This window comes from Megalobrama amblycephala, linkage group LG4 (genome assembly GCF_018812025.1).
Source record: "Megalobrama amblycephala isolate DHTTF-2021 linkage group LG4, ASM1881202v1, whole genome shotgun sequence".
NCBI classification, from domain to species: Eukaryota; Metazoa; Chordata; class Actinopteri; order Cypriniformes; family Xenocyprididae; genus Megalobrama; species Megalobrama amblycephala.
The window spans coordinates 15,118,301-15,140,145 of NC_063047.1; the positions used below are offsets into that span (position 1 = coordinate 15,118,301).

Genomic DNA, 21,845 nt, shown 5'->3' on the forward strand with positions numbered 1-21,845 from the left:
CTGTGAAAATATTTAGAGGCTTTGTTAACCACAGACCTTATTTCAGGCGATTTAGCAAAAACCTAGTGATGGCCGATTTCGAAACACTGCTTCATGAAGCTCCAAAGCTTCATGAATCTTTTGTTTCGAATCAGTGATTCGGAGCGTGTATCAAACTGCTAAAGTCACGTGATTTTAGTAAACGAGGCTTCGTTACATCATCACTGTTTCGAAACAGTTCGAAATTTCAATGGTTCACCGATAGAGGGCGATGATAAAGTGAGCCCATGAATCATGCAGATTCACTGAGAACTATTGAACAAGTGTCTAGGGCTTTACCCTATGGTTTTGCCTGATCTCCGATCAGTTTTATACATTTGTAGATGTTTTAATTATACATTAGAATAATTAAAATTAATAATGGTAGTTATTAATCTCTTATTGGCCTGTTTAGCTTGAGCCATGGAACAAAGAAACAAGCCTTTAAAATTGATAAAAGAACACATATTATATATTTAATCTTATTAGATGATTAGTTAATTCCATTTGATTTACTTTCAATAAAACTTTTGCAATACATTTGTTAAAGGGTATATTTAATGCATGTTTGGCCTGAGTTTTGTTGCATTTACACTGTTCTGACCACTAGGGGTCACCGTGGAGACGGGTGTCAGATTGTTTCGAAGCCTCGAATCATTACGGCACATTTGCTTCAACTGTTTGTGTTTCACGAAGCCTCGATCTGCCCATCACTACAAAAACCCTTTAAAAAAAACGGGAGACAAAAGACAAGGAGCACAGTGCTGAAAAGGGGCGGGGCTACATAGATGTGTGACGCTTTTACAGCTTATTGGTGTAGACAATTATGACGATGTGAGCAGGCTTGGAATGCGGAAGTAGAATTCAGACGAATAAACTTTTAATATAAATTAAAAAGCAAATATAAATTTTGTGTTTTTTGCGTTTGTTGCGTTTCCACAACATTCCATGAAAGCAGAAATACAAAGAGTGGTGGATTACGACGAACAGAATAGAAATAATGGTCTAATTTACAGTTACTCCCTCAACAGCTGTATCATACCTCAGCATTACTCGCTGGTTTTTGTAAGTGACATGGCAATATAATGCGAAGCATGTACCCTGAGTTATATTATATGTGTGTGTGTGTGTGGCAATTAAACTGTCACCAGTCTCTGAACGCCAATAGTAAACATTCCCATAGCCCCTACGACAATTAAACTACAAAAACTATAGTTAAGTGTTTGTGTGGTTAACACATGGTAATCAATATACCAACAAATATTTTTACTACAATAAAATCATGGTTACATTTTGCAAGGAAGGAACTATTCAGGTTCTAAAGAACTTGAACCCAAAAACACTCTTTGTCACTTTCTGTTATTTATCTGAACTGCACTGAAAACCTCATTAATCCTGAATTTGTGTAGTTACCTGCTTCTATACAAAAACTTAAAAACATAATACATTTAATCACCTCTTTAAACACTTTCTTTCTAAAATCATTGGTAATTTAAATATTACACAGAATTGTCACAACTAAATTAAGAATTCATTAATTAGATGGACTGCATGTCTGCTTAAAGCAATACATAGGCCTAAATGATTTTAACATCAAATATGAGAATGATAGACTGATGCAAATGACTGAAACCTGTTGTCATCCATGTGTTTGCCATAGCTTTTTTTTTATTAGAACACTATACACGGCAAACTTTAAATGACATCAATTAATACATCAAAACCAGTTGATCTCAGTTCATTCTCTCTTTCCCTTATATGAACTTAAGACACCAATGTGTTTCCTGCTGCAAAAAAAGTAAAAGCCCAGAAGTTCATCATGTCGGCCTCTTCCCACCCTTTCCCTCTTTCCGGTAGACGGGAGTGAAATTCTTCCAGTTGGCAACACCTGTAAAGACAAAATACAGGAAGGATAAATAAAAAGTTTAACTGGGAAAAAATCTTACTGTTTAGCCAGGCAATGTGTGTGACCACATCTCTAAACCATCTGCATACCAGAGGAAGTGTCAAATATGCAGAGTCACCCGTTGACAAAATAACTTCACTGAAGATTTCAGAAAGGATTTCCAGGGCTGTTGAAACAAAAACATACATATGTTTATTTATACTTAAAAGTTATTAAGCATTATATAACCACTGATTACAGAAAACCTTGGTTTAGACTAGACAAACCTGATTGTTGTCACAACTGTATACTCTGAATAAGAAAAAAAAAAAAAAGATTAATATTCTTTTATAATACTAATAATAAAATATTAATATATACAGCACTGTGCAGAAGTCTTAGGCATGTTAGTATTTTCACACTGAAAAAAATGGTTTTAAGCCAGTTATTTATATCTTTTGCTTTAGTGTGTCAGTAGGAAATATAAGTTTACATTTCCAAACATTCATTTTGCCATTCATTTTAATAATACAGTGAGATCCAAGAAGTCTGACAACAGCCAGTATGTGCCACATGGAGATCTTTTGCATTGAATATAAATATTTCTGTCTTATATGGTGAACAACAGCCACATTGGATCGCAAACCAGAAGTTCAAACACTCGCTGCTGTCTGAATGTTAAGCTGAAATGTTTTTAAATGTCTTTGATGCTGACGTTAACTGATAGCTATATACAGAGGTGGGTAGTAACGAAGTACATTTACTTCGTTACATTTACTTGTAGTTTTTTGGAAAATGTGTACTTTTTGGAGTAGATTTAAATGTGGGTACTTTTACTTTAACTTGAGTAGCCTACATTTGTAATGAAAAATCTGTACGTTTACTTCGCTACGTTGGGCGTCGTTCCTCGTTACTTTATTTTAATGCAATACTGTGCATGTTAAGAAATGCGTAGTTTACTCCAAGCGCGCTGTCTCTTTTTTCATGAACGATGCTCCATTCACATGAATCACTCTTTTGAGTCGATTCTGTTCAAAGACTTGGGGTGCTTCTCAATATCCCTCCTCGTTTCCTCGCTCCTCCGTCCTCCATCCTATGACCCGGATACCGATCGAGCTCAGCCATCTTGAAGGACATCTCAATTCTCTAACTGCACCGCGAGGAGGTGAGGATCAAGGAGTGAGGAGGCTTCCTGAGGAGTCATGAACGAGGATACAGAGGTGCATCCTTTGCGGAAGTCTTTCTCGTCGAGAAACCTGACGCACGCATAAATTCTCCTCCCCCTTCATATCTGTTGCAATAATTTAAATGTATGCTTTAATGTATGCAGTTTAAATAAAGTTTACATCTTACATATTTCAACGGAGCATCTTTCTTTATTAATATTTATTATATATTTTTTTAAATAATCAACTTTAACAACATATGGGTAGATCCCTTGAGTGCAGCTGAGTCATTCTATGAAACGGGTGCCATTTGGGTCCGCAACATTTGATCAGATGCATAAGGCACAAAAAATGTCCCAAAGTCTGTTTCCAAAGCTTAAAGTTATTAATTCAAGTGTTCTTTTTAACATGATGTATGATCAAATGTTTTTTTTTTTTTTTTTAAGATTAGCATACTATTTTTTAATCATTTTTCATTATTACATAACCAATTTCACATGTCCGTGTTAACCAACATGACATTTGCATCTAAAATATCACCAAATAAGTTATATATTTTTTTCAAACATATACTATTTTCAGGATTGTATGTGTGTCCCTGTTTACACAAAATATATTTATTCACAATAAACCTTTTTTTTTTTGTAAATATTTGTAGGATTTGTGCGCATCCCTCAGTTTGACTTACCACCCCGTCACACTAACTTGTTTTATATATAAATAATGCTCTGTTCCTTTAAATGACATCACAAAGCCTAAGTAACATAATTTGAGCCTTATAGCCACCAAGAACAAAAGCAGGCAACTATGTACATTTTTTTTACATTGTTTATTTGTTGCTTTTTCATGTTAGGCAGGGCCCGTCAAGCTTAAACTTACCACCCCGTCATGCGAAATAGATAGGGAAAACTTTTTTATTTTATTTTTTTACATTATTAATACAAAGATAATTATATTTCAGATTGAATGCATGTATGCTAGTTGAGAAACTTGACCACATGGGAGATTTGCGGACATTTTGGGATGAAATTTACCCCAAAATGTCCCCTGATAAAAATCACATTCTGGGGGGTAAAACGTTTTTTTTGGCAGGGTTCCCTTGGTAAAATGTACATTCCAAGGGCTAAATATCATGTTATTTGGGCTCGCTTCAACCCGTGGACATGAAAAACAACCCGCGGCAACAGTGTAAAAGTAGCCTAGCCCAATTTCGCAGGAAAAACGCAGACTTGGCAACACTGTTTGGTTCATTCACTCACACTCACTCATTCACTCACTCACTCACTCACTCACTCACTTTTTACTCAATTTGAAGGTCTCCCTCCCCCAGTTTTTAAAGTTTAAAACCAGCAGATCACATAGAGAAACACTTCGTCCATACCACCCTGTCACATTTACCACCCCGTCACAGGGTCATTTTGTTAAAGGTTTATGGAAAGAAAATGAAATATTACATAAATTAATGTTGAATGATGTTCTTGTTGTGTGGACGGATCAGATAAATGTAACTTTATTTGTGTTTTTTAAGTAAATTATTTTTTTCAGTACAAACAATGAGGCCATTGAAAGCTCAAATTCATGTTTCAAGATTAAAAATCTAAAAATAAAAAAATATATATTAAATTACAGACTTTCTATTGATGGTTTCCAAAAAAAGGGACATTTTTAAAAATCTATTTCTTGTTTTACTACTCCAATGGCATACATATTGTCCATGACGGGGTGGTACAAGAATGGCTTCCTTGCCTGAATAAAAAAGATAATATTAATAAAGATTTTGTGCCTGAGGTGGGAAAATATGTTTTTGGAGGATTAACATATCTTTCAATTTGTATATTTGTTTAAAAAAAAAGTTTGTTCTTAATGAAAATTTTGAAAAATGCAAAGTGGAAATGGCACCCGTTTCGTAGAATGACTCAGCTAATGACGCTTTGAAGTGACGCTAAAGGGAGCGGGGATATATCATTTCACTTGATTCAATTCCTCCGTCCTCGCATCTTTTCCTTGTGTCCTTCCCTCGCATCCTGAAAGGGTGGAGCTAAGACGCGATTAAAGGAAGCGAGAAAAGGAAATGAGGATGCACAAATACGAATTGAGAAGCACTCTTGATCAAACAAGTTGACAAAACGGTCTAAATTGGTTCGCGAATCATTGTTCATTGATCATTGTTTGTGTGATGTTCATGAGTTGAACTGCGAGCACATGTAAAGAGTTTTCTTTCTTCTTTCAAATGTAGATTATACGTTGTTGTTATTATTATACAAATTAAAGGACATGCAATGATATTCGGGTTACAGATGCCAGAAATAATGCTTGTCTCTTCTGTGTTTGTTGCAAAGATATCTAATTATGGTAATAATTTAAATATCTTTCTAAATAATAACATGCTGTTGTATTGAGATATATATATAGCCTATATATGTTACAAAGTAACTAGTAACGAGCTACTTGAGTAGATTTTCAGTGGATACTTTTTTACTCTTACTTAAGTAATTTAAGATTGTTACTTTCACTTTTACTTTGAGTAAATATTTCTATAAGTAGCCTACTCGTACTTTTACCTGAGTACAGTTTTTGGATACTCTACCCACCTCTGGCTATATATGAAATGATCCGCGGTGCTGACCAATATAGTACTTGTACATAATCCCTTCAGTTTCTTGAACAACTTGTAGCTGTAACATCTAGAAAAAAATATACTTCTACATGTACACACATATGTAATTATTAGTACTTATGTGCACAAATAACCTTTTGAATGGTGAAGCTCCATCCACTCTCTGCTGTCGATGAGTTTTGCCATGCTCCTGTAAAGAAAAATGATGCCCAACATTTTAGGGATGTAGTCCTCAATGTCAATTAACCTATCTATATCTCATTTTCAAACAAGTGTCATGTCTGTGGTTTCTTGATACATAACTGTTCATGCACATCAATGAAATTTTCAATTACAAAATAAAAGTTCATGAACAAAAATAATAATAATAAAAAAAAAAATTTCAGTTTAAAACAGAACCGCTGTAATCTCTAAACACTTTCTGAACATTTCTATAACCTGAATGTGTCAATGTACTGTCCAAATCCTGCTTGTTGCATAGTGTCGAGAAAATACATTTCTTGTGTCTTTGGTTTCATTATCTGTAAAACACACACGCAATGCTCTACACATAGATCTCTGTAATGGTTTATGTAAATTAATGGTAATGTGAAACTAAACTTAATTCAACAGCACATTGTTTAGTATTGGATATTTCTAAAATTACAACTTACTGTTAACTTGTGTCTCATATTAATTAAATTACTTACACACAGTAGCCAGTGGCCAGGCAGGTACCCAAGCTGGCAGAACTACAAGGTCTGTCTGGCTAAAATTAGGCTAAAATATATAGAAACACATCAGAGCATAGGAAATATAATGTAGTTTATATTCAGTGAAAGTACAATCATTCACAAGATAAAACATTCCAGAACTCACCGGAAGGGACAACTCAGGGAAACAAGAAAGTGGCGGAAGCCAGGTCACTACCACCTAGGAATTAGCAGCATACAGACTGAGATCGTGTAACAAAGAAACAATTACCAGATACATACAAATGTATCCTGTTTTCAATAAAATCTTTTAGACTGCTACCTTATTTCCATGCGGAAAGCGATGTGCTCTGATTCTTAGGCAACAGCTCAAAATCAATGACTGTTAAAATAAAACAAATAAAATGAGTTCATTTGATATTTTTCCATCTCATTTTACTAATAAAAGTAGATTTTACCATTGCTTCAACTTCTTCTGACAGTCCTAAAGACAACAAATCGGAATGCAACAGCACAGTCGATCCTACAGAAACGATATGTTCCTCCAGGTCACCGTTGGGGTCCAACACATGTGCAACCTGAAAATATTAACAAAAAAGGAAAAAGCATAAACTGTTTTAAGATTTTTAGTTTAGCTACAAACAAATCACTACCATTTTCTGAAGATGTTCTGGTAATGGTTTGCCCAACACTGCTTTATTTGGAAACATGTCCTCCACTGCTCAGAAGGACTTGTGGCTTGTAGTGACATGTGTGCTCTTCACATGGCTGAACAGCATATATATATATATATATAATATATATATATATATATATATATATATATATATATATATATATATATATATATATATACACATATATGTCATTCATACACACACACACACACACTCAAAGATGATTGATCGCCACAACATCGCCTTCATACCTGAATTTTGACTGCATACTCCAGTCTCAATAGTTTTGGAGGATTGAGGACTCTCAATTGAGGATTGAGGACTGGCTGCACCTAAAACAGATAAGCATATACATACACATTCATATATATCTTTACTATATACATATATACATGCACACAGTGATAATATATTACCCAAAATTATCTTTCCATTGCAGTGTTCTTGTCAGCAAGTTTTCTTAACTGCTTCACAACCTTATTGTTCTATGCAACATTTTTATGCTGCAAAATATTTCTTGCAAGGAAAATGTGGGATGATGGTTGATGGTTTCATCATATTCAGGAAGCAGTTATTTTTCTTCATATCTGAAAAGAGTTGTCTGACTGTTTATTTTTCCTGCAAGCTCCAAGATAAATCTTTCTGTCATGAACTTGGCCTCTGTGGCTCCCTCCAATCGCCACCAGAGGGCTCCCTCACCTGAGTACTAACCTGTCCTGGACTACATTTCCCATAACCCCATATCTGGGCTGATTACCCACGCACCTGATCCCAATAACCCGGACTATTTAAGCACACGCACACACTCACTCTTTGCAAAGTCTTGTTTTGCCCTGGCTAACATTACTGAGCGGTTTCCCCTGTTTATTGTGATTCTGTATATGACCTTGGGCTGCCTTATACCTCCATGTTTTGCCTGCTGCCTGCCTTGTGATTTATCTGACTGTTTACTGGATTACTCTGCCTTGTCTTCCGCCTGCCCTGACCATTTGCCTGTCCCTGTTTCTGATTACGTTTTGCCTCTGACATAGCTATTGTTGGTATTTGACCCCTGCCTGTATGACTACAATTGTTTAATAAAGCTGCACATGGATCCCACCGAGTCTGCCGCCTCGTTACACTTTCTCAAGGAATCCCTAAGATCCTTACTATTGTTTTGATGGAACACATAACATAAAACATAATGGTCACATGAACCAGTAACAGGGTGACCATCTTGATCAGCTGGTTCTTTTTGGTGGTTAATATGGCAAACTGACTTCCAAGTCATTTTCAGATGCCTTCTTGATATTCTCTTCAGATAGGTGCAGTAATCGACCTTCAAAAAGGATGAAACAATTTCTTTGAACAATGGTTTGCATGTGAGGCTAGACCCCTTGGGTAGTCGTACACAGTACCATTTGGTACTTTTCCATGAAAGCAGGAGGTTAGCATAATCACGAGGGCTTTCTGCTCTGATGTTAAATTTCACAGACACAACTCCACACAGGCAGGTTGTAACAGCACAGCCACCTAAAGTGAAAGACATGTCAACTCAAAATCCATGAATACTCAATATGTTTGTATCTATACATTTTTATAACCCCACAGCTTAAAACTGACAAAATCACCTCAATTTGAAGCAATTTCAACAGCAAAATGATTATGTAAACAATAACGTATATCAATACTTTTATGCCACCCTAATACATAACTGTACAGTTTGACTTACCAGATGCACCCCACACTTTTTCAAAAACCTTGTTGTCGGTGACTCTATTTGACATCCTCTCTTTAAGCCAGATGATTAAATCCATCTTAGATCCTTTGTGATCTATTCCATACCCCTTACCATACCCCTTATTTCCTCAGTCTAGCCAAAAAGAAAAATGGCAGCAAAATTATTATACATGACAGAACAAAACATCTAAATTAATATATTAGCGAGATGAAACAAACCATACCCGGAGATTTAGCAGCTCATCAGCAAGCATTTCTTCTGTAAGCAGTATGTCATCCTCAGTTGAGTCTTGTGAATCATGAAGCTTATACTCTGTATTGAGAACCATGTTGGATGACCTAGTATGAATACCAATCCATGGAGCCCAAAAGCTGTAGCTTGGGTGCTCAATGAAGGGCTTCATCCCTTTATCTTTATCTTTATCCCACCTAATAATGAAAAGGAAAGAAGCTGAACTGCAGCAAAGAAATAAACAAGTAAAAGGCTATATATCTGAAAAGTGATGCTAGACATAGCCTACTTATATAAAAACCTTGGTTTATCATGTCTACTGTTACTGCCTCCCAAAACTTCTCACTATCCACATGGCCATCATAATTTGGCAGAGGGGGGTCAATTTCACTCACTACAATCAATAAATAAAATAAAATAGAACATAGTATTTAAAAGTAGGATACATTTAGATTAGATTCAGTTACATTGCAATTTATGAATGAATGCAAACTATGTCCGTGAAATAAAAGGTTTAAGTTAGTATTTCTTAAACAAAAAAAACTGCAATGAAAAATGCTGCAACAGAAAACAAAGTCCAAATGGGCTGATATTGTGACATACTGATAATGCTCATCTTTCCATTATTGTTACACTCTAAAAAATGCTGGGTTAAAAACAACCCAAGTTGGGTTGAAAATGGACAAACCCAGCAGTTGGGTTAAATGTTTGCCCAACCTGCTGGGTAGGTTTATTTAACCAAACTATTGTTTAAAAATGACTATATGGCTGGCTTAAAATTAACCCAAATTAGGTTGGAAATTGAAAATCAGACACATAATTACTATAGTAATCGCAGTAAAAAAAACGTTGGGTTATTTTTAACCCAACATTTTTTAGTGAGTAGAGACAACAATAATAATCAAAGGTGAACATTTATTAACAAACAATTTAATAAATGTTTGTTGTTTAATTATTATATTCAATATTAATAAATGTTAATTTCCAACCTATTTTGGGTGTATTTTAAGCAAGCAATACAGCAATTTTTGCACAGTAGTTAAATAAAATTACCTAGCAGGTTGGGCAAACATTTAACCCAACCGTTGGGTTAAAACAATCCAATTGCTGGGTTTGTCCATTTTTAACCAAACATTTTTAGAGAGCAATAAAAGTTGCAACTTGCACTTTTAAATGTGCATTAAATTTGATAAAATATGCTCCAGGGACCATAATCATATAACATCTAAGGCCATCTTAACTTAAAGGGCACCTATTATGCCCCTTTTTACAAGATGTAATATTGGTCTTGGGTGTCCCCAGAATGTATTTGTGAAGTTTCAGCACAAAATACCCCACAGTTAATTTATTGTAACCATTTGAAAATGTCATTTTTGGGGCCTGTTTTAAAAAGAGCTGTTTTGGTGTGTACCACCTTAAATATAAATGAGCTGCATATCCCCGCCCTGCCTTTGGATGAGTATGGGAAGCCAAACACACCAAAAGTGGTACGAGGCAGCGGGGTGTTACAAAGCTCGCGCCGCGCTGACATGTCATCTGCGCGGATCAATGGACCGAGCCGCGCGACCGACTCGTCAGCGCAGCGCGGACGTGTTTTCTAGCGCCTCCCAATGGGCAGCGCGGCGCGCGCTAATCTCATCCAATAGTATCCAGCTGCAGACCCGCAGCACCACAGTTTCAGAACCGCAGTTTCATGATGTCTACAGTATTTAACAACAATACTTTTAAATAAAGTCATTTTTCTGTTCATATAGGCCTAACATGCATAAGATATCATGATGTACAAAGAGCAAAATTTTAAAACAGCCTATATGTTAATGTCAATGAATGGATACAAACACAGTCGTGTATAGGCTACTGCGAGAATAGGCTACAACTACGCCGTTTTTATTTTTAAATTATTTTCTCCACGTTTTAAATAGGCTAATACAATGACACAGAGTTTGAGAAGATTTATTTATTTATTTATTTTATTAATTCAAACATATATTAATACATGTGTAACATTTGACTGTATATTTGATCGTATTATTTCCTTCATGTTCAAATTGTTACACATAATACTTACATTATGTAACGTAGGCTATTTAATGTCAAATAAAAATAACCATTAAAAAAAAAAAGCCTTGAACAAGTAAAACGTGTGCTGAAAACAAATAGGATATAAAACATTTCTAAAATAATAGGATTAAAACATATTTAAACTGCTCATAATAAAATAAAAACAAGCAAAAAACAAATAATCATCTTAAAACACTTAAAGATTATAAGCCCATATCATGGCATTTCTGCAGAAAACCCTGTCTTTTCATCCCTGAAAACAAAATTAATAAGTTTTATTAATATTTATTTAATATTAACACGATACATATCTTTGACAAATGCAAAAAAATCTTTAATGATAAAATGTAAATGATTCAGTAGCCTAGCAGACACTTAGTAATACAAATACTTAGTAATATAAATATATAAATATAAATTCGTTCACCACATCATGACAGAAATATCATACACTCACCATATACACCTTCTGATGTCTCATTGGCTTAAATGCATGTTTCACTTGTTCAAGGATTTGGAATGATTAAATACATGTAGGCTTATATTTTGACATTAAATGCCCTTAAATGCCTCTGTGTCTTTATACTATTTGTCAGACGTTCACAACATGAACATAAGGAAATAATATCACATACAGTCAAGGGAGACATTTTACTATATGGTTACACATTTATTAATATATTTTCAAAATTATATGGTTAAAAGTATTTGTTCACAGTTTATACAAATTAGTTCATGCCTTAACAAAACATAGTTTGCATTATCGATTAACTTGGTAATTAAAACTCCTCTTTGTACATCATGATATCTTATGCATATTAGGCCTATATGAACAGAAAAATGACTTTATTTAAAAGTATTGTTGTTAAATACTGTAGACATCATGAAACTGCGGTTCTGAAACTGTGGTGCTGCGGGTCTGCAGCTGGATACTATTGGATGAGATTAGCTCGCGCCGCGCTGCCCATTGGGTGGCGCTAGAAAACACGTCCGCGCTGCGCTGACGAGTCGGTCGCGCGGCTCGGTCCATTGATCCGCGCAGATGACATGTCAGCGCGGCGCGAGCTTTGTAACACCCCGCTGCCTCGTACCACTTTTGGTGTGTTTGGCTTCCCATAGGATGAGGGCATAACTTGCATACCTATGGCAATAAACAGTAGGTAGAAGCAGAATGGCTGAGAGTGAGAGACCCGCTGTTTTGTATGGCATTCAGCCGTACATGGTTGAACCGGAATCAGACCCAGATGATGAAGAGACTCCGGCAGAAGAAACACAATTGAGAATGGAGCAGGACGTCTCTGAATGGTTATTTGATACATGTATGTACTTATAGAGTTTTAATCGCGCCCCCTTTGCAATTATGGATGTGCAACACACACACACACACTGTGATAACGTTCGCGCAATTTTTTGAAACTACAAACACAAATACTGTGATAACGTTTGATAAGTAAACATACACAGTTTTTAATACAATATCTTTAAAAATATATATATATATACGTGTGGATACACACTATACAAACAAGGTTTAAATTATATGCACAGACATTCTACGACGACGACAACAACTTTAGACGCATTTGTTATTGAATTGGCTGACATCGACTGAAATGACTATTTGCTCAAAAAACATTAAATACACTTACTTCTTCTGGAGGTGACGTTGGATCGCGAACAGTAGGCAACGATCCACACTTGAGGATTAACTTTGAAGCAAGACCTGCTTTGAATTGACCCTCGTTCTCAAAACAGTCAGTCAAAAAATGATTCGCACAAACATAAACGTATTTTGGAATTTTGAGTGGCGCCTTTCTTTCGTAAATAAAATCCATCCACTGCGTTTTCAGTGGCTCTGATGTCGGAAGTAAGTGAAAACTACTATGTTCATTATTACATCCCACAACAGAACACTTATGTTTCTTAGGAGACATTACCGGCTGTCGTTGAAACAATGGAGGATGGGTCTATGCCAAAACCAGATTGTCAATCAAACCACGTGGGTGGGGCTTAGCGCAATTCTACGTCACAGTGAGAGCAATCTTAGAACAGGGCGTTCTGAGACAGTGCTTATGAATTATTGAGATTGTAAAAAAAACACTGGGTGGATTTTTCTCATTCTAGGGTGGTTTTGCTCACACACTGCCAACACACATTTATGGTCAAACACCATGTAAAAGTGAATTTTGCATAATAGGTGCCCTTTAAAGCTTACTCTATTCTTCCCCAGTTCACCGACTCACTTACTTTCATGTATTTCGGGAGAAGTGAATAAATTCACGGGTTGTAAATCCAACAGATCCGATTCTCTGTGCGGCGCAAACTAACATGGCGGCGCCCATCGCGCATAAACTAACATGATCGTTATAAAGGTGTTTAAACTGCAAAACACATCCACTTGCACATATTTGTCAATCGGAATATTAGATATTTCATGCTATAGTCAACAAATTTGTGAATATTTTGAATAACAAAGGAAAAATTAAATGAAAGCAGATTATCATTCATACAGTGCTGCGGTGTGTCACATAACAAGCGATGACGCATCACCATGGAAACCATAAAGTGATACGTTCTAAATAACGGTCGCTTCAAAAAACTCACGCTGGGGGGTCAGCCAGAATATTTAAAACTTACGTGCAATTCCGACGAGTCAATATTTCATAATAGATATCTGGAATTGGAATTTTGACTAGTCAAAACTAAATTCTAACTAGTACAGACAGGGGCATTAAATTCTAAAAATGGCTGGCATTCTTCACATGCAAAGTACGACCCCCTTGAAGCATCATCAAGCCGTCTACAATAAAGAACAGCAAGAATGCTGAAATTTACACTGGACAACCCCTGTCTGCACTAATGAGTCACATTGGGGGGAGTCCGTATGCAAGAACAAGCAGATAACATTGTTTAGTTTCCCTCTGTCAACATCTTTATCGAATAGTTTATTACTAACCCTTTTTTTATGTCGTCAATACCACTTCCGGATCCAAGCGTCCACTCGGGAAGGCTACTATCTCAACAGCCATTTATGAGCACAATTTATTCATATTATAGCCCACATTTAAGCTTCATTCTGTCATTTTATTGTGTAACAGCAGTGTGCACAGGATCATAAAATCACAGTAGGCCTGTAGGTATACATAGTAGGCTATTTTTAGGTTTTTTTTGTTTTGTTTTTTTAACGGATGCAACTTTTCAACAGCTCTGTGTGGAGGAGGCCACAGTATACCTACTGTACCTACAGAACTAACTAACTAATTATGCCTAGGCTACTGCAGAAATCTGCAAAGTTCCTCACAATAATGTCAGTTTAATTGCAGAATTCATATAACATCTAAGGCCATCTTAACTTAAGTTAGATGATGATTGACTAGAAAATCAGTCCAGAGTCTCTTCAGCTGTAAATGTCATTGGCTGTTAAAGTCTTTTGTTAATTATGATCCAGAGCATGATCCCCTCCCTTCAGAGACTGGGCCGCAGGGCAGTATTCCAACATGATAACGACCCCAAACACACTTCCAAGATGATAACTGCCTTGCTAAAGAAGCTGAGGGTAAAGGTGATGGACTGGCCAAGTATGTCTCCAGACCTAAACCCTATTGAGCATCTGTGGGGAGATCCTCAAACGGAAGGTCATCCAGGACATCCTCTAACATCCACCAGCTCTGTGATTTTGTCATGGAGGAGTGGAAGAGGACTCCGGTGGCAAGCTGTGAAGCTCTGGTGAACTCCATGCCCAAGAGGGTTAAGGCAGTGCTGGAAAATAATGGTGGCCACACAGAATATTGACACTTTGGGCCCAATTTGGACATTTTCACTTAGGGGTGTACTCAATTTTGTGGCCAGCTGTTTAGACATGAATGGCTGTGTGTTGAGTTATTTTTAGGGGACAGCAAATTTACACTGTTATACAAGCTGTACATTCACTAATTTACATTGTAGCAAAGTGTCGTTTTTTCGGTGTTGTCACATGAAAAGATATAAAATAAAATAAAATATTTACAAAAATGTGAAGAGTGTACTCACTTCTGTGAGATACTGTATGTCAGTTTATAACTAAATGTAGTGAGAACAGACTCTAAAAAATGCTGTGTTGTTTCAACATGTTTTGGTCAAATGGACACACCCAACTGTTGGGTTTCAAATTTAATTCATTTCAGAGAAGTATAATGTATTGTGAAAAGACATATTTCACCCCCACCGCTGTAAGTAATGATGAGTCCAGCATATCCAGGAGACACAATGCCAGATGGATATGTAAAGAAGTACAAAAAGTACAAACATCAAAATGTCATGTCATGATGATTACAGTATATTTGCACTGTATATTTCTTATTGGCTGCTCATTTTGCAATGTTGTCATGTGGTCAGGCAAAAGGAGGAGAAGGATCGAATTGCAGAACTTCTGTAGATGCCAGTGTCAGCACCACAGACAGGCCTTGGGTTTTCACTGGGGGTCACTTCACTGTGTCCCTTTACTTTTATGTGCGCCAGAGGTGGAAACTAGAAAGTAATTAATTACAAATACTTTCATTACAGTACTTGAGTACAATTTTCCATTTTTTTCTATTTTCTTGTATAATTAAATTGTGGTACTTTTACTTGAGTGGAATAAAAATAAAGTATTCAACTCTGCTACATTTATTTTTCACCAAAAGTACAAAGTAATTTGACAAAGGTGCCGATGAGCAACAGGGTGAGCTGATGCTTTTCAAACTACTGCAGTGAAGCCCTGTGATTCAGCCAATAACAGACAGGTCTGACTCAAGTGCAAAACCAATCAAAACTTCTAGTTCAGATGGGGGCATTTTGACATTTAACCACTGGCACTCGTGTTTTGAATCAGTAATTAGTAACGTTTCAAAATTTTATTGAATTTGAGCTTATTAAGCTGAAATAACCTCAACATTATCAACAGCAGTGAAATAACATTGCATAATTTATGTGTCAATCAGATGCACGTAAAAAGTGTAGTTTGTTACTATAGCAACAGTGGGCTCCAGGCACATTTTTGGTAGAACGAAAAAAGAGCATTTTATTTAACATGTTAACCCGTACCCCACTTTATTTTTTTACTGGCACTTCTATTCATACTGTTTTAATCCCTCATTTCTTTGATCGGACCTCTCACCCTTCTTTGCTTTTACCCTTCTTAAAAAACACATGGACTTACTTTTCAAAAAACTTACGTGGACTTGCTTTTCAAAATTAGTAATAAAACTATCACTTTTGGCAACAGTGATAGCTAGAATGTTTTCTTAGCATAGCGCCAATATCAATATGAGTCAAAATTGATCAGCGAACATAAGCAGAAGCTCAACCAAACCCGCTACAAGCACGAGAACAAACCTCTTCCGGAAGCTCAAACGTGCTGCGTAACACACAAGAATGAATCTCATTGGTTACGCAGTACGTTTGAGTTTCCGGAAGAGGTTTGTTCTCGTGCTTGTAGCGGGTTTGGTTGAGCTTCTGCATATGTTCACTGATCAATGTTTAAATGGGAGTAAAAGCCTAAATTAAACCTGTTTATCATATAAAGCGATTGATTCTCTTAAAAAAAACTGGACTAAACCACTCGATTCATATGGATTAGATTTCAGATCTCTTTATATTTTTGAAGCATCAAAGTGGTAGTTGCTAAGGCAGTCTAGGAAAATCTGACAGCATTTTGTCATCATAAATATCTTAATTTGTCTTCCGAAGAAGAACGAAAGTCTTACGGTGTGGAATGACATGAGGGTGAGTAATTAATAACAGAATTTTCATTTTGGGGTGAACTAACTCTTTAAAATAAAATAATGTGTAACCAGTGTGGGCAAGTAAAATGCATTACATTCCAAAGCATTAAAGGGTTAGTTCACCCAAAATTGAAAATTCTGTCATTTAATACTCATCACCCACATGTCGTTCTACACCCGTAAGACCTTCGTTCATCTTCAAAACACAAATTAAGATATTTTTGATAAAATCCGACGGCTCAGTGAGGCCACTATTGCCAGGAAAATAATTAACACTTTCAGTGCCTAGTAAGGTACTAAAAACATATTTAAAACAGTTCATGTGAGTACAGTGGTTCAACCTTAATATTATAAAGCGACGAGAATACTTTTTGTATGCCAAAAAAAACAAAACAACGACTTTTCAAAAATATCTAGTGATGGGCGATTTGAAAACAGTGCTTCATGAAGCTTTAAAGCTTTACGAATCTTTTGTTTCGAATCAGTGGTTCAAACTGCCACAGTCACGTGAACTTTTGAAATTTCGAAACACTTTTGAATTAACAAAGCCTCGTTTACTAAAATCATGTGACTTTGATGCTCCGAACCACTGATTCGAAACAAAAGATTCGTAAAGCTTTGAAGCAGTGTTTTGAAATCGGCCATCACTAAATATTGTTGAAAAGTCGTTATTTTGTTTTTTTGCCGCACAAAAAGTATTTGTCGCTTCATAACATTAAGGTTGACCCACTACCCACTGCGCAATGTGACGTCGGAGTGACGTCTTTTTCATGTAATTTTTGGACGTCCAAATAGTGGACCTAGTTTGGACGTTAAATAGATGTTCAGAAATGGTCCTAATATAGACATGATCTGCACGTCTATCCGACGTCCAATGTTTAGTGGGTGTAGTCACATGAACTGTTTTAAATATGTCTTTAGTAGCTTTAAGTGTTAATTATCTTGCTGGCAATGGAGGCCTCACTGAGCCATCAGATTTCATCAAAAATACCTTAATTTGTGTTCTGAAGATGAACAAAGGTCTTACGGGTGTGGAACTGCATGAGGATGAGTAATAAATGACATAATTTTCCTTTTTGGGTGAACTAATCCTTTAACAACAAGAAAAAAAAGTTATGTGGACATTTGTTTAAGGCTACGTGTTAAATATGTTTGTAAACATTTAATTTCTGTTGAAGTGTATACATATGTTTTTTTCCCCATACAACAAGTGACCAAGACATCTGTTAGCCCTACATAAGAAATAGCCTATCTGGGAGAAAGTTAATAAAAAACGAGGGAGAATCATACTCTCTAACTGTGAAAAAGAGTTTCCTCTAGGTCATTGCGACGTTGACTAACTTCAGATGCATCTGCCAACAGAGTCTGGCAGCAGACGTGCGATGAGTAACTGTGTGATGTGTCTCCCGACTGGAGAGAGGGCGGACTGTGCCGAGCGTAGGCTACGTAATCTGAAGAGCGTAACTATATATAAGAGGGCCACTGACAGACTGACAAAGTAACGTGGTTGCATTATCCGTGGACATGGCTCGAGTTGAGATGTCTGAGTTTGGTGTGGAGCAGGAACAGATGATGCAGGTTTTGATCCGGCATTGTCAAACCATGAAGCGTCAGGAGACACGACTGCGCTTGGCCACTGCGGCGCTGCTCGCAACATTCCTCGCGACTTTGCTGTGGCTACAGTTTCAACAACAAACTACTAAGGTAAGCTAATTACACGATTTTGATCATGAACGTATACAATTATTAATTCATTGTTAACATCCCCTATCATTCAGGTGTAATTAAAAGTGTAGACGTTTTGAAAAAATCTCTGTAGGTTAACTCATGTAGATGTTCTCCTGTTTTTCCTCAGGATGCATTTTTCGGTGCCCATTCAGAGGCTTTGAATACTGAAGGACCACCAATGAGACACACTGTACATCTTGAATGTTTAAATAGTGGTAAATTATTTGATTATATGGAGTAATGAGTTTAACTGTGATTTTATAGGCATCTCGCAGTTCTGACATTATATCTCTCAATTTTGAGAAAAGAAGTCAGAATTGAGAGATGTAAACTCACAATTGTAGAAAAAAAAACCCCTAAGAATTGTGAGATAAAAAGTCGAAATTACCATGTTTATTTTTTTATTTATTGGCGGAAACAAGCTTCCATAAATTACAATGTAGATGTGTGTTTTGTAAAGTCTTGGTTTGACTTATGTTTTCTCTCTTAATCAGCTGGAAACCAGTTTGTTGATTGTTCAGAAGAACATCCCATCAAGTGGCACATCATGAATGAGGACAATGACTCCCAAAATTTTAAGCTGGAAAACCAAACAGTCCTCCATGTCTTCACAAAGGGTCTCTACTTGATCAATCTAAGGATCTATTACCGTGTAGCCTATAATCAGTGTGATCCTAATTCAGAGCTTTTGACTTTAAAGGTCAATGTCTCACAGAAGCATAGCAACTATGAAATGGAGAGAGAGGTTATAAGTGCTCAAGAGTCTATGATTTGTAGAAATTATTGGCTGCAGTCAATCACTTTGAATAGAGTTATCATGCTGGAATCTGAAACTAGTCTCATTGTGAAAATTAACAAGAAGAGTTGCAAGTTTGTCAGCCGGGCAACAAACAGTCACTTGGATGTGACTAGCATTGGCTTTTTTTAAAGGTTTTACTAGCTGATGGCATTAATGCGTATTTGAGGTTTGTTAGCATTGAGCAGGTGTGCTTAGTTTTTAATGACCTTTTATTGAGGTGCACATATATTTTAGAATGCATAACCACTTTAATTAATTTTCTAGTTTGAAAGGTTTACTCTGAACCATAATGCTGAAATTGTTATTAAATAACATGACTACACATGCATGTACACAAGAAGAAGTAGTGAATAATTGTTGCTGTGCCAGCTAAATTGCACTAAAATGTTGGTAGCTAGCAAAACTATGTGCATGTTTTATGTTAAAACTTTTTTAATGTGCATTTATGATTTTAAAAATCAGATCTGTTAATTTTTTTTAACTTTTCTAAGTTGGAACACTTCCTATTTATTACATTGACCTCTATGTGGCAATTGTACATCTCTATTTCAGAACGCAACATTTTTTTGTGGTTTACACAATTATGTGGTTTTGTATTGAAATTCAAATAAATATTTGTTTGTAAATTTGTTTTAGAGCATCAGTTCAGTACTTATAAAGTCACTGTCATACACAACAACAAAATATACATGCACAATATATATATATATATATATATATATATATATACACACACACACACACACACATACACACAATGCAAGTTACAGTAGCTCCTGATTCCCTGTGTATATCTCCTTCAGACTGTTCTCTTTTGCGTCTCATATCTCATTTCTTTACAGCATGATCATTTCTGTAATTTTTCCAATAATTATGTGATCTGAAGGGTTTTGGTCACTCTCGGTGCCATCACACTATAGAAGAAAAGAATAATAGAAAAATAAAAAAAATCAATTGAATGAGTTCCTCTTTTTTATATTTATAACATAAGTCTATGATATATGAGTTATCACACAAGCAAATTTTCCAAACATCTGCATGATCAGTAAATGTGACATTGGTTTAATACTACAGTTCAATATACAACAAGTTACCGAGTAACTTTCATAGAAATTCTGTTTTTGCTTCGTCAAAGAAAATAGAGAAGACAGCTGCAACACTGTGTTTTATTCATCAAAGAATCAGTGTATTTGAACGAACCAGGGGGCGTATTACAGAAATACTGTAGCTTTAGAATGTCTTAAAGGTGCTAAAGAGGATCTTTTCGTCGACTGAGAAACCAAAGGCTGAGTTTTTTAAATGAGCGCATGCGTAAGAACAACCCCCCTCCTTCACAGCTCATTTCAAGGGAACGCCTCCCAAAACTCGTGCACGAGTATTGGAACACGAGTGTTTACCACCGGCATTCGCTGTGTCGTGTTAATGGATTCATTATGTCGGACTCACCGCAGGTAACTCATAATCTGCAGTTATTACTCCTGTCTCCTGACAAAAACATTGCATGCAGCGCCTGTGGAGTGTGGAAAGTTACTGGAGCGCGCAGCTGCGCTCGTCTCTCACAAGGAACGTCATGGCAGTGATTGACAAGCCAGAGGGCCAATCGTTTATGCGATGATCGCGTAAACGATTGGCTGATGTTTTTAAGGCCCTACCTCATGCACAGATGATGTATATTAATATTATTCCTTTCAGTGCACCTAATAAATAGTCTTTTATCAGTTAGTAAAGACAGTTTCAAGTAATATTGCAAAAATGTATAAAACAAAACATCCTCTTTAGCACCTTTAACATAGAATAACCCTCACTGGGGTTATCTTAACTTTAGGATAACCCACTGGTGTTCTAACATCAAAATTATTAAAAGTGCAACTGTAAAAATCAATACACCCGTTTGAGAATGGTGTCACATTTATTACAAGGTGAAGAACAGTGATGTTTGATGTTGGAAAGACTTTTTGAACACCCAAATTATATGCTGCACTTTAACAACAAAACACATAATTAATTATGGAGTCCCATAGTTTTGCAGAGGATTGAAGTTGTTTCAATATAATTTTTTTAAGCTGGCACATCTTAAAGTGGCTGAATTTTTTCATTCAACTTAAGATGTTAAGTTTAACTGTCTTAACTAGTTTGTAAGTTGACTTAATGAGATAACAAGAATTTGCCACCTTTGAATTTGGGGGGGGGGTATATCAGAGCTTGAGTTGAAGCTGCTTCATCGAGCCCCTCCTCAGTGGAGAGCAAGCCAAATTAGCTAACCTAATACTCTAAAGATTATATGGGCAAACGAACTTGTTAAACAAACTAAAAGTTTATGTGTAATAAATTCAATGTTGAATCAAATAAAATATTTCCTTCTAAAGCTACTTTTTGTAATGTCTATTTGATGATTTTCTCATTTAACATGACAATGACTTTAAATGATCTTTTGGGGGGTAATCTCTCAGACAAATTTGATGTGCTATTAATTTGCGATTAATTAAGTGATGTGACATGAAGGCCAAGTA

General features: G+C 36.1%; 1 protein-coding gene and 1 long non-coding RNA gene across 4 annotated transcripts; one reads left to right on the forward strand and one right to left on the reverse strand.

Annotated features, from left to right (window-relative positions):
* Positions 1–1,664: 1,664 nt before the first annotated feature.
* LOC125266824 lies at positions 1,665–9,597 on the reverse strand. Of its 3 annotated transcripts, none has more exons than XR_007184559.1 (12): positions 9,296–9,597; positions 8,999–9,203; positions 8,767–8,907; positions 7,307–8,567; positions 6,837–6,956; positions 6,701–6,760; positions 6,545–6,598; positions 6,376–6,445; positions 5,821–5,876; positions 2,191–2,215; positions 2,014–2,090; positions 1,665–1,906 (listed from the first exon to the last, which is right to left on the reverse strand). It is a non-coding gene; the product is annotated as an uncharacterized LOC125266824 (long non-coding RNA). The 3 variants fall into 3 exon arrangements; XR_007184560.1 differs by having other exon boundaries at positions 7,307–7,387; positions 8,453–8,907; XR_007184558.1 differs by having other exon boundaries at positions 7,307–8,907.
* An 8,606-nt stretch (positions 9,598–18,203) lies between these two features.
* LOC125266813 lies at positions 18,204–19,961 on the forward strand. Its single transcript, XM_048187871.1, has 3 exons — positions 18,204–18,512; positions 18,664–18,751; positions 19,031–19,961. Exons 1-3 carry the CDS (start codon positions 18,333–18,335, stop codon positions 19,462–19,464), a joined length of 702 nt encoding a protein of 233 aa, XP_048043828.1. The 5' UTR covers positions 18,204–18,332; the 3' UTR covers positions 19,465–19,961.
* The last annotated feature ends 1,884 nt before the right edge of the window (positions 19,962–21,845 follow it).